We start from the raw sequence: 13,281 nt of genomic DNA on the forward strand, positions 1-13,281 counted from the left end.
AATCAAACAATATTACCCTATGTAAATTTATGATTACACAAATGGTATGCCTTTACGCCATGTACAAATAGAGAAACAACATGTATCCCATTTGTTTACAATAAAAAGAAAAAAAAAAAAAGATAGTGAACCATGATCAAGTGGGTTTCATCCCACGGATGCAAGGTTGGTTCAACATCAGGAAATCAATAAATGTCATTCACCATATCAATAGACTTAAAGTCAAGAATCACATGATTATTTCGATAGATGCAGAAAAAGCATTTGATAAAATACAGCACCCCTTCATGCTCAAAACACTAGAAAAAATAGGGATAGTGGGAACATTCCTTAACATTGTAAAGGCCATCTACGCTAAACCCATGGCTAATATCATTCTAAATGGTGAAAAACTGAAAGCATTCCCTCTAAAAACGGGAACAAGGCAGGGATGCCCTCTTTCACCACTTCTATTCAATATCGTCCTTGAAACTCTAGCCAGAGCAATTAGACAGACCAAAGAAATTAAAGGGATACGAATAGGAAAAGAAGAACTCAAACTATCCCTATTTGCTGATGACATGATTGTATACTTAGAGGAACCAGGAAATTCCACCAGAAAACTTTTAGATCTCATAAGTGAATTCAGTAAAGTAGCGGGATATAAGATCAATGCACATAAATCTAAGACATTTTTATACATAAGCGATGAATCTTCAGAAAGGGAAATTAGGAAAACTACCCCATTCACAATAGCTTCGAAAAAAATAAAGTATTTGGGAATCAATCTCACAAAAGAGGTGAAAGACCTCTACAATGAGAACTACAGAACACTAAAGAAAGAAATTCAAGAAAACCTTAGAAGATGGAAAGATCTCCCATGTTCTTGGATAGGAGGAATTAATATTGTCAAAATGGCCATACTACCAAAAGTGCTATACAGATTCAATGCAATTCCAATTAAAATCCCAATGATGTACCTTACAGAAATAGAGCAAGCAATTATGAAATTCATCTGGAAGAATAAAAAACCCAGAATAGCTAAAGCAATCCTTGGCAGAAAGAGTGAAGCAGGGAGTATCGCAATACCAGATCTTCAACTCTACTACAAAGCAATAGTAACAAAAACGGCATGGTATTGGTACCAAAATAGAAAGGTGGATCAATGGTACAGAATAGAGGACACGGACACAAACCCAAATAAATACAATTTTCTCATACTAGACAAAGGGGCCAAAAATATGCAATGGAGAAAAGATAGCCTCTTCAACAAATGGTGCTGGGAGAATTGGAAATCCATATGCAACAGAATGAAACTAAACCCATATCTCTCACCATGCACGAAACGAAACTCAAAATGGATTAAGGATCTCGGAATCAGACCAGAGACCTTGCATGTTATATAAGAAAAAGTAGGTCCAGAGCTTCAACATGTCGGCTTAGGACCAGACTTCCTCAACAGAACTCCCATAGCACAAGAAATAAAAGCAAGAATTAATAACTGGGATAGATTCAAACTAAAAAGCTTTCTCTCAGCAAAGGAAACTATCAGCAATGCGAAGAAAGAGCCTACAGAGTGGGAGAAAATCTTTGCCAATCATACTTCAGATAGAGCGCTAATCTCCAGAATCTATAAAGAACTCAAAAAACTCTACACCAAGAGTGTAAATAATCCAACTGACAAATGGGCTAAAGAAATGAATAGACACTTCACAGAAGAAGATATACAAGCAATCAACAAACATATGGAAAAATGTTCAACATCTCTAGTAATAAGAGAAATGCAAATCAAAACCACCCTAAGATTCCATCTCACCCCAATTAGAATGGCGATTATCAAGAATACAAGCAACAACAGGTGTTGGCGAGGATGTGGGGAGAAAGGTACACTCTTACATTGCTGGTGGGGCTGCAAATTAGTGCAGCCACTCTGGAAAGCAGTGTGGAGATTCCTTAGAAAACTTGGAATGGAACCACCATTTGACCCAGCTATCCCACTCCTTGGCCTATACCCAAAGGACTTAAAATCAGCATATTACAGAGATACAGCCACATCAATGTTCATAGCTGTTCAGTTCACAATAGCCAGATTGTGGAACCAACCTAGATGTCCTTCAATTGATGAATGGATAAAGAAAATGTGGTATATATATACAATGGAATATTACTCAGCCATAAAGAATGATAAAATTATGGCATTTGCAGGCAAATGGATGAAACTGGAGAATATCATGCTAAGTGAGATAAGCCAATCTCAAAAAACCAAAGGAAGAATGATATCGCTAATAAGTGGATGATGACACATAATGGGGGGTGGGAAGGGTTAGTGTTGGGGTTGGAGTTGGGTTTAGGGAGGGGGGCAGGAATGGAGGAAGGAAGGACTGCATAGAGGGAGGGGAGGGGTGGGAGGGGTGGGGGGGAAGGGAAAAAATGGCAGAATGAATCAAACAACATTTCCCTATGTAAATTTATGATTACACAAATGGTATGCCTTTACGCCATGTACAGAGAAACAACATGTATCCCATTTGTTTACAATAAAAAAAAAAGTGCTGAAAGAAACACGTCATCAATAGAGAATTATGTGTCCAGCAAAATGTCCTTCGAAGAAGGAAAAATGAAGACATTTATATATATATAATTCGTATATGTACATATATACTTTCTTATATATGTATATATGTTCATTCATATGTCTCTCTGTGTGTGTATGTGTGTGTGTGTGTGTATTCATTGCTAACCAACTTTCTTGACAAGAGATGCTCAAGGAGTTCCTTTGGACTGAAATGAATGGACATTATGTAGTAACTCAAAAATCCACATGAAGAACTAGACCACTGGTAAAGTTAACCACAGAGGTAAATATAAAGGACCTTCCAGGTCTTGTTTGTCGTTCTTTTTTTCTCCTCCTGTCTGTCTGATTTAAAAGACAACTGCATAAAGCAATAATTATAAATCTGGGTTGATGGGCATACAATGTATAAAGATGTCATTTGTATGACAATAGCAGCCCAAAGGAGCAGAGGGGAAATGAAAGTAATAGAAGAAAAGTCTTTGTGGACTATTGACATTAAGTTGGTATTTATATAAATTCTCAGCCTGGGCAAATCTATAGAGATAGGGTAGAGATTAGTGTTTGGGATGGGTTGAGAATGGATAATGACTTAAAATGAGCATAAAGATTATTTGGGGGATGATGAAAATATCCTAAAATTATGGTGATGGTTGTACAATTCTATAAATTTACTAAAAATTATACACCCAAAATGAAAGAATATTATCATATGCAAATTATACCCCAAGCTGTTAAAATCAATTAAAATTATATAAGTATTATATTTATGTCAATAATAATAGCTACCATTGATTGAATGTCTAGTACATTCTAGACACTGTGTTGAACATTTTATACACATCATATTGTTTAATTTAATCTTCATGACAGTCTTGAGATATTAGGTATTACTATGCCCATTTAAGAGATGTAGAAACTGAATTCAAAGGACATAGCAGAATATAAAGGTCAAAAGTGAAAGCTTTTACATGAAAAGATGCTTAGCACCATTAATCACTAGAGAAAGGCAAATCAAAACCATAGTGAGATACCACCTCACATCCATTAGGATGGTTACTGTTAAAACAATAACAATGGCAAAAGAATCACAAATGTTGGCAAGAATATGGAGAAATTGGGGCCCTTTTGCACTAGGTAGGAATGTAAAATGATGCATCTGCTGTGGAAAACAATGTGGAGGTTCCTAGAAACATTTGCATAGAACTATCATATGATCACACAATGCTGCTTTTATGTATATATAAATAGCAAACAAGATTTATACACACACACACACACACACATATATATACATAGAAAACAGGATCTTACAAGATATGTGGACATCTAAATTCCTTGCAGCATTATTCACAATAACCAAGCAATGAAAACAACCTAGAAGTCTATCAGTGGATGAAGAGATAAAGAAAATGTAGTATATACTTTAAACAGGAGGACACCCCACCATGTGCTACATGTGGGTGACCTTGAGGACAGTAGACTAAGTGAAATGAGCCAGTCACAAAATGACAACTACCATGTGATTCCTATCAAAAGTGTCGCAGCTCTTAGAATGGGGCTTGCCAGGGGCTGGAAGGAGGGGCAGAGGAGTTCTGTTTAGTGGGTCTAGAGTTTCTGTTTTGCAGGACGAGCAAGTCCTAGTGATCCGTCATGCAGCTTATAGATCACATTACTGCCCTGTGCACTTAGAAATGGATAAAATAATGAATTTCATGTGATGTGTTTTTACCACAATACAAAAGAAAAAGAATGAGTATGTGCAAGAAAAGATCGTGGTGTCACGATTATGTTATTTAATGACTGCTGCGTGACTATATGCCTTCCTTTCCTATATTTTTCTCAGTTGCATTTTATTTGCATTTTAAAAGAAAGTATAACACTGGGACATTTCATATCATTTTATTGCTCTCTGACCCTTGCCCTCCTTTCCCCGATTCTTGTGGTGCTCTCCCTTCCTGGGAGTGACCCAAGGCATCTGCTTCGGAATATAAATGTCCCAGGAGGGACTTCCCCATCTTACTTTATTTCATTTTCCCATCTGCCTCCTGGATGTCTTCCCTCACATTTGTTCTGGGGTCTGCCTCTGAACTCCCTGGCAGTGAGCTTGCCTGATGGAGCCCCTGACTCTCCATTTTCTCTTGCAGGGAAACTTCAGACACTCCAGCAGCAGAGCCCCGGTGTCCAGGGAAGAGCTGATGACGGTGCTGTCTAGACTGCAAGGGCTGCACATCCGGGGCCTCCACTTCACCGAGACGCAGAGGCTCACCCTGGGCGAGGTGGGGCTGGAGGAGGCCTCTGACACAGGAAGTGGACGCAGAGCACATGAAGTAGAGATGTGTACCTGTCCCCCTGACTATATGGGTGACTCATGTCAGGTAGGAAAATTTCCTACCCACAACATTCCCCTGGGGCAGCCACTGTGGCTGGAATTTTTGGCTGCTGTCCTGCATGGTGGAATGGCTTGGGACACTTTGTCCAATGCCCAAGCTTCTGCTGGGCTAGAGTTTATGTCTTACCTAGACTATCTTTAGGAAATAAATATGAAAAAGAAATTCATGGGATAACACAAGTGCACAATAGATGCTGAGGATGGAGAATCAGAAGCAGGAAGGAGCCCATGGGTCAGCATCCCCATACTTGAACCTCTGCTTTCCATGAGCTCACCCAGAGTGCTTAGGCCTCTTTCTAACCCAGGGCCTCCCTCACCACCTCCTGGTCCTCAGGAGAGTAGAATTCCAGAGAATTTCCTGGATTCTTTGAGGAGAAATCATGTTCCAATTTTCTAGTTTTCACCAGGTCTTCATTCTTTAAGTCCTGCCAACCTGAATTGTCCTCCAGTAACTAAAATATGCCATAAAATGGAACTATTTAATATCTCACACTATAAATGTGCTCTTTCCGCAAAGGGAAACTCCATGCTAGTATGATTAGCAGGAGATGGCAAACTTCAGCCTTCTCTGTATTCCATATTCAGAATGTGATTAGCAAAACTCTTCACTTTCTTTCTTGGACCTTTGAGAGCAGAAAACCCAAAGGTGATCTTCACATGAGACTTTCTGCTTTTTAAACTTGGAAATATCTTCCTGCTGTGGTTTTTCTGGGGACTCCTGTCCTGTGACTTTTAGTCCATAGGTCGCTAACATTCATCGCCCTCTCCTCCATCTCTTTTTCTAGCTCGATGAAAATAGATAGCCCAAGGAAAAGGGGGGAACCTGGATTACCACCCTCATGCCCAGGGTGTGTTCTTTGCGGTGACTCAGCCTGTGATTTATGGCTGCTCTAATCGTCTAGTGCTGTCTGCGGGGTGAGGTGGGTAGAAGGTGATGCCTGCCCCACCTCACAGGAATTACAGAGCGGTGCGCTTACCTGCGGGACTGTTATGTGCGCTCTGGCACAGGCTGACTCATCTGTGAAGTTTAAAGGTGGGGCCCCCTGCCGCAGACAGCCTTCCTTACCTGACTCAGGCAGGCCTGGGCACTGAGCAGGAAGGGCAGGTATAAGAGGAAGAAGCAGAGGTTTGTACACAGCCAGCAGGACGCCCGGGGACCAGGATGCCCCCCGCAGTGAGGCAGCCAGCCTGGAGCACAGGGTGGCTGTGGATCTTTGGGGCAGTTCTGGGGCAGTGTCTGGGATACAATTCACAGCAACAAAGGGTAGCATTTCTTCAACCTCCAGGTCAAAGTCATCTGCAAGCAAGTTATGTGGAGTTTAGACCCAGCCAGGTAATGTCCCTTTTAAATTTTGATTGGGGATCAGGAGGGGTTCCCAGCCTTATGACATTTTAAGTTCGGATGATTAAGGAGTAAATGGGTGGGCTGGAGGAGGGGCTGGTGGCCTCCCCCATCGTTGACTGGCAGTGTTTATTACAGTACCTGACAGATTGCTCTCCTGAGCTATTAACCGCAAACTCCATAAACATCAGCCCACCTGGAAATGCCTGAGACAGTTAAGAACTTGAATGCTTGTGGCTGTTAATATACTATGAAACTTTGTGCCCTTAAGCGGGAAACTCAAGCCTCAGGACAAAAGAATCCATTGCCTATAACTTTCTGAATTCTACTTTCAGGAAAATTTACCTACAAAGTAAAACATGACAAAAAATGAAATCCATGTCTAAGAAGAGTAACCAAAGTTTGCATAATATCTAACAGGCATGCTTCGATTTGCCAGGCGTGAAGCATACATAAACTCTGCTCTTTATTTAAACTTCCTGGATATTATGTACATTTAGAGAAATAGATCCTATGTCTGCTAAAATAGCCCTAGAAACTGGGTAGGGGCATGATCTTATCATTTACATCGTAAAAGTTTACTGGAAAACCTATCTTGAAAAATTATCACTTCATAAAAGTTAACTAGTTACCAAACCCTTTACTGAAATAAGAGATCAGGATACATTCATTTTCATTTAGTTAAGTGTCCAATACAATCTGAATACTCGCACAGAATTTTACATAGAATTTGAGTTTGCTTGTTTTTTAGAGGGGGAAGTGATGACATTTCAGTAATGCTCTGAGAGTCATATGACATATAACTCTTGCAGACTGTTTTTCTGCTTCTAATCAAAAGCAAATTAAGATGAGTGATTTAATTTTAATCATGAGAGATTAGCCTTCCCCAAAGCATGTTTAATTAAGGCTTTTACTCAAGTACATTGATTAAACTAACCAGATCTATTTGTTGGTTTAAATAATTTGTTCTTTGCCAAATACAATTAGTTTTTAGGCAGGCAATGTGATGTGTGGTGATAACCGTAGGTGCTTGTCATAGATAGGATCACACCATTGCTGGCTAAATTTTGTTCAGATGTATCTATCCATTGTGCTCTCAGCAAAAGAACATTCCTTTCATACTTTGATTCTCCTTTAGACAAGTCTATTCACATAGCACACAAAGTAATCTAACTTTTTGCAATGTGTTCCTTTGCCTGATAGTTTAAAGGAACATCATATTGGAAATTATGATCTGTTGTTGTGTATGATCAGCCATCATTGGTAATGTGGGAAGGTGCTCTGGGCAGTAATGGTGGGGGGTGGGTTTCCACGTTGGGAAGCACCCAGAGGGTGACTTTTCTTCCTCTCTTCCATTTATCCAGACCAAGACCTTTATGGTCATGGATGAAACATTTGGTTCAAGATTTGTGTTGACTATGGTTTTAGAATTTGATGGACATAAATGCTTTTCAAAGAAAATTAGATGAAAGACTACCCTTTATTTTGAAATATTAAGTATTTTTTACTGATGCTTTAACGATAGGGCATATAGGAGATCAGTGTAACAAACTAGGGGCAATGTCTGACTTTGTGATTAGCTCTGCCAAAATTAAGAGAATGTCGATAATCCTCTTTACAGACAGAAATCGAAGTGATTTTGAACTGAAAGGATGAAAAGGGAAATGAAGTCTTCTCAGAATTGTCATGTGCTTTGGTTAGCAATTGTCTTCTTTCTTCATATTGATTAAACACTTTGTTTGAAAAATAGTGTAGTAGCCCCGGATACGATCGGGATAACAAAGGCTCGCTTACCAGATGGTGTATGCTCTGCAATTGCAACCAGAATCATTGCTCTTTTTTTTTTTTTTTAAATCTATTGAAGAATTCTTAACTAGAATCCTTTTAAAAAGGTATCAGTTCATGAAAAAAGAAACTATAATCCTCTTCATTCAGAGGAAAAATAACAACTAGTATTATTATTACACAGTATGGAGACAATGAACTAGAGATAGAAATAATCGAAACGATATTGAACAACAACAAACCAAGATAAAATCCAGGAGACTCTCTCAAGCTGGGTCTTTGTGTGTTCACCATGGACCAAATATCGGTGAACAGTCCTGAAAGGGAACTCAAGCACCTCCTCTCTCCCAGGGTTCCCTATTGCCTGCAGGTGAATAAGAGGCAATGAAGCGATTCCAACAATTTGGCCATTATTGTGCAAACCCCACTGAAGACTCTACCCCACCTCAATCTTCCTCCTTCCCTGTTGTCCTTCCACAACCCAAACCCACACTTTGAGAGGGCCCAGCTACTCAAAGATAGTTTTCTTAGCTGTCCTCCCGCTAAGAACCTAGAAGAACCAGAGTCTTGATCCCCTTTACTCATCAATGCCTCCACCCTTCCTCAAAACAAGCAGGAAGAAGGAGAAGAGGGGCCCCACTGCCATCCCTCTCTCTGAGTCCCCTGCCATGCACCTCACACTCCCACGGTGGCCTGGAAACAGAACTTGACCTGACGAATATGGTAGGTGAACCAGGCTGGTGGTTGAGATCAGAAATCCACACACTGACTGAAGGAAAGAAAAAGAAAATGAAGTCTTCTCAGTTAGAATTGTCCCGTGCTTTGGACAGCACTTGTTCTCTTTCTTTGTATTGATTAAACACTTTTTTTGAAAAATAGGGTTGTAGCCCTGGATACTATCGGGATAACAAAGGCCCACTGACCGGACGCTGTGTTCCCTGCAATTGTAATGGACATTCAAATCGATGCCAGGACGGCTCAGGCATATGTATTGTGAGTAAATTGATAGTCTGATGCTATCTATAGGCAATCTGTTTCTCCTCTCTTCCTCCTTCTGTGCCCCGAGACATCAGCGTCATCTCCCACCACACCCTAAGCAGAGGTTGCTATGACCATGTAGGAGGCTCCAGCGCTGTCGATGAATTATGTATTTTTCATTTCCCTATTTCCTTCATCTTAACATGCACCATCAGAAGAGAACAGCTGTCTGAACAGTTCCATTACACCTTGGTTTCTACATCTCTGCCTCATTAAATTATATTAGAAGGTGGACCTGTGGACTTGTCAGGATATAAAGTCAGAGCTGTTACCTTGAGCCCCCATCTTGTTGGGGAGGGAGGAGTTTGTAAGAGGAGAACTGGCTACTGTCAGGTGGGCAGTAACTCAAGAAAGCACTCGGGGGAGAAGGAAGTGCTGAGGAAGTTTTATGGCTCATGCTCAATTAGTCAAACAAACCTTCCACCATTGCCAAGACAAAGTGGGCTTATGGGAACAGTGGGTGAGTGCAGGGTGTCTGGGAAAGGAAGTGCCATCTCATTTCCCTTTCCCCTCAGCATCCTCAGGGGCTGCATTTGACTTCTTTTCTCAAGACCCCAGATTCTATTGCTTATCTACTGAAAATGAACTTCTTTTGGAAAGTTTTATAAAATCCTCCTACATAAAATTAGTTTCTTAGGATTTTTTTTCTTTGTACATCCTAAAGCTGAACCTTCTTTATCCTACTTCCTTCTTCCCTTTGATCAGAGTTCTTCTGCCCAGTAGCCAGGACCTTCCCATCAAGGGAAGGAGAGAACATCTGCACTCCCAGGAATACAGAGGGTCCCAGTTGTGTTGTGTTATTTGAGGGCTCCCCTCTGCTGCCACGCTCTTCCTTTGTATGATGTAATGCAACAACTGTGTGTTTCCACTACTCGAGTTCCTAGACCATACTGAGCCAGTTCAGCACGCCCCAGGGAGCTGCTTCCTCTGCAAGACGGGACAGGCCAGAACAGGAAAGTGTTGTGAAGGGCGGCCTGATAGAATATTCTGTTGAATTATAACCTTATAAGTTCAAAAAGAAGAAAGGACATTGAGAAAGGTTGCTTTCCAGTTCATAAGCATTTCTTTATAACAGTTTATGTCTGATACTGTATGTTGAGTGTAACACAAGTGAATGCCTTAATTAAAAATAAATATTTATCTCATCACTGAATCATTGCCATATCAAGTCCACATTATATAAGCTGCCAAAGAACAAAGAGTTTTCTATATAGTCCATTTGCCCCATGAAAGAATAACCTGTAAGAATCATAATTCATATTTTAATCAAATAAGATTTTTTTGAACATTTCCTATCTTTGCTGCTCTGTCTTCACTTGTCTCCAATAACCACGTGGCCCTTAAAGACTATTCATTCAGGAATCCTTACTGAGTATTTGCTATTATGGCAGATACTGAGCCAAGTGCCAGAGCTAAAAAACCATCAGAGGTAATCCCTGCTCTGGAGGCTTGCTGTGTAGTGTGCATGTCGTACATATGCTATGCATATAAATGTACATGCAAACACACACACACACACACACACACACACACACACACACACACAGAGTCCTATCTGCAGTCAATAAACTGCTCAATGGAAAGTACTGATGCTTTTTCTACTCCAAAATATGCCTTTACATGGAAGCCAAAGATGCATCTTGCATTCTCAAGGGACAGTGATGCAGGCACCAAGCACCTTTCAATATTAAAAGGTCTTTCAGGCTGATTCTGCTGTAAACTGACTTCAGTCTCTCAAGGTTCAAAGTAAATCTCTAAAATCAGGGTACTTCACACATATGCAAATCTCCATGCCATTTCTTTTTTTCATTGTTTGTTCTATTTAGTTAAACATGACAGCAGAATGCATTTTGATTCATTGTACACAAATGGAGTACAACTCTTCATTTCTCTGGTTGCACACGATGTAGAGTCACACCATTCGTGTAATCACACATGTCCATAGGGTAATGATGTTTGTCCATGCCATTTCAAGAATAAATTTTGAGGTTTGAAAAGTAGCCCAGCTGCTTGCCTAAAGCAGTATGTTTGCAGTTTAAAGGAGGCAGCAGCAGATGTGTTATTCGGGTGTCACTGGGAGGAGGGCCCTGCAGTAACAGGCTCTTTTTCATCTGTGAGGCCCTTGCTTCTCCCTCTTTTTTGACCACTCTCTCCCTATACTTCCTCCTCTTCTCCCCTGGCTTCTGTTATCTCTGTTACCTCTTTTATTGCAGCAACTTGATCCTCCTCTTTTCCCATGTCCTTCCCTGTTTTCTTCCCATCTTCTGTCCCAGAATGGTTTACCTGAAAGTCACAGCTTGTAAATGCTCCCCCTTAAGCTCATGGATGGAGTTCCTAGACTGAAGAGCCAGCTCAGCAGGTCAGGCCCTACATTCTCAGGGACCCTCAACACCATCTTGTCCCCTTGCACTGCCGTCTCTGGCGCACTTCTTGTTCCTGCTGTAAGCTGCCTTACTGTCACAGGACTGAGGTTCTGCAAACCCTGTTCCCTGTGCCTGCAATGTCCTTCTCTTGCTTCTTTACCAGCTAATACCTTTCTTTCTGTCCTCGAAGAAGGCAGCAGCTCCTCCTGAGTCCTTCCCTGGGACCCCAGAAGGGCCGGCTGCCCCTCTTCTTGCTTCTGCAGGAAGCTGGCCCATCTTTGTCACCATATTTTCCATGTTGTATTTAATATGTCAACTTATATTGTTATATGTACCCCTGAGTCAAAGTAGCAACCCATCTTTGCATCCCTGGTATAGTTGGGCATGTAGTAAATGCCCAGTAGATTTTTTTAAAATATGTGTTTTAGTTGTCAATGGACATTTATTTATTTACTTATTTATTATTTATATGTGGTGATGAGAATTGAACCCAGTGCCTCACACATGGGAGGCAACTACTCTATCTACCACTGAGCCACAACCCCAGCCCTCCCCCCAGTAATGTTTGATGTCAAAGGAAGCTAGGAAAGAGCATTCTGCAATGGTGGATGTGGGCTCCTGTGGCATTCATTCATTCATCACAGTAAAGCACAAGGACACTTGATAGGCAGATGCCTCAAGTTTGCAGAACTGATGAAGACAACTTCCAGGGAATCCAATCTCAGCTCTTGGCAAGGGTATCTGAGACACTCTTATGGGAATTCAATAAGCACCATGGCTCTGACCTGCTTCCAGGAACCTCTCCCCTCACCCGTGGGGAGGACCAGCAGTCAGAGTGTTTTTAGCAGGATACAGATGCCTTCAAGTGCAAATCTTGTTTCTCTGGTGTTTTCAGTCTCGGAGTGAAGTAGGCACAGGACTAAACCATATCTATCCAGGCACATTCTTTAACATCGTGATTTGCATTAAAAAGAAAGAGAAACTAGAGTGGAAAGATAAATAATTAGTTCAAAATAAGGATATTTCATGAGTGGGTCAGAACAGCTGAGCAAAAGAAGGTGAAGGCAGCCACTGATGTCTCATCTGAACTGGGAGAGCACTTCTCTGGGGAGCAAATAACTGTGAGAAGGATTCCAGATAGGGTGAGCTTTCCTGAGATGATCACATGGGGACATGTGAATAGCATCCTGTTTTCTAAAATACCAATCTCAAAAAAATAAAATAAAATAAAATAAAATACCAATCTCTTGTGTTTATAGCACAGTTCTATATCTAGAAAAAAATATGAAAGCTATTTTAACATCTTAATGTTTTGTTCATTTTAAAAGACTTATAATAGTTGTACATATTTATGAGGGCAATGCAATATTTTGATATCCAAATCAGGGTAATCAGCATATCCAACACCTCAAACATTATCATTTCTTGTGTGAGGAACATTCGAAATCCTCTCTCCTAGCTATTTTGAAATATACCATAAATTATTGGTGACTGGGTCATCCTTCAGGCTTGTAGGAAACACTAGAACTTGTTCCTCCTATCTAATGGTTTTGTATAATTCTCATTTACTCAAAGGTTCACCAAGGTGGATTTGTTTAATCTGGACAAATCATGATATTCGGTATTGAAGGGTAGTCTTTCCCATTGTAAACAAGTCCAGTCCTCTCTTGATATGTGTGCTTTGTTTTTCTCAGCTAAACTTCAGATATTATTTAAAAACATACCTATTACAGTTTCCTATTCAAGAGTCATCTCTGCATATAGACATACAGACATAAAATACATATCAGCAAAAATTTTAAATCATATT

The 13,281-nt window shown here is 40.5% G+C and overlaps 1 protein-coding gene across 1 annotated transcript in view; it reads left to right on the forward strand.

Moving 5' to 3' along the window:
- Lama3 (laminin subunit alpha 3) overlaps positions 1 to 13,281 on the forward strand; it is a 263,204-nt gene that overhangs the window by 179,718 nt on the left and 70,205 nt on the right. Inside the window, 2 exon segments of the mRNA XM_047526418.1 lie at positions 4,699 to 4,929; positions 8,950 to 9,063. Coding sequence (XP_047382374.1) covers positions 4,699 to 4,929; positions 8,950 to 9,063 — 345 coding nt within the window.

Source organism: Sciurus carolinensis, chromosome 15 (assembly GCF_902686445.1).
Source record: "Sciurus carolinensis chromosome 15, mSciCar1.2, whole genome shotgun sequence".
NCBI classification, from domain to species: domain Eukaryota; kingdom Metazoa; phylum Chordata; class Mammalia; order Rodentia; family Sciuridae; genus Sciurus; species Sciurus carolinensis.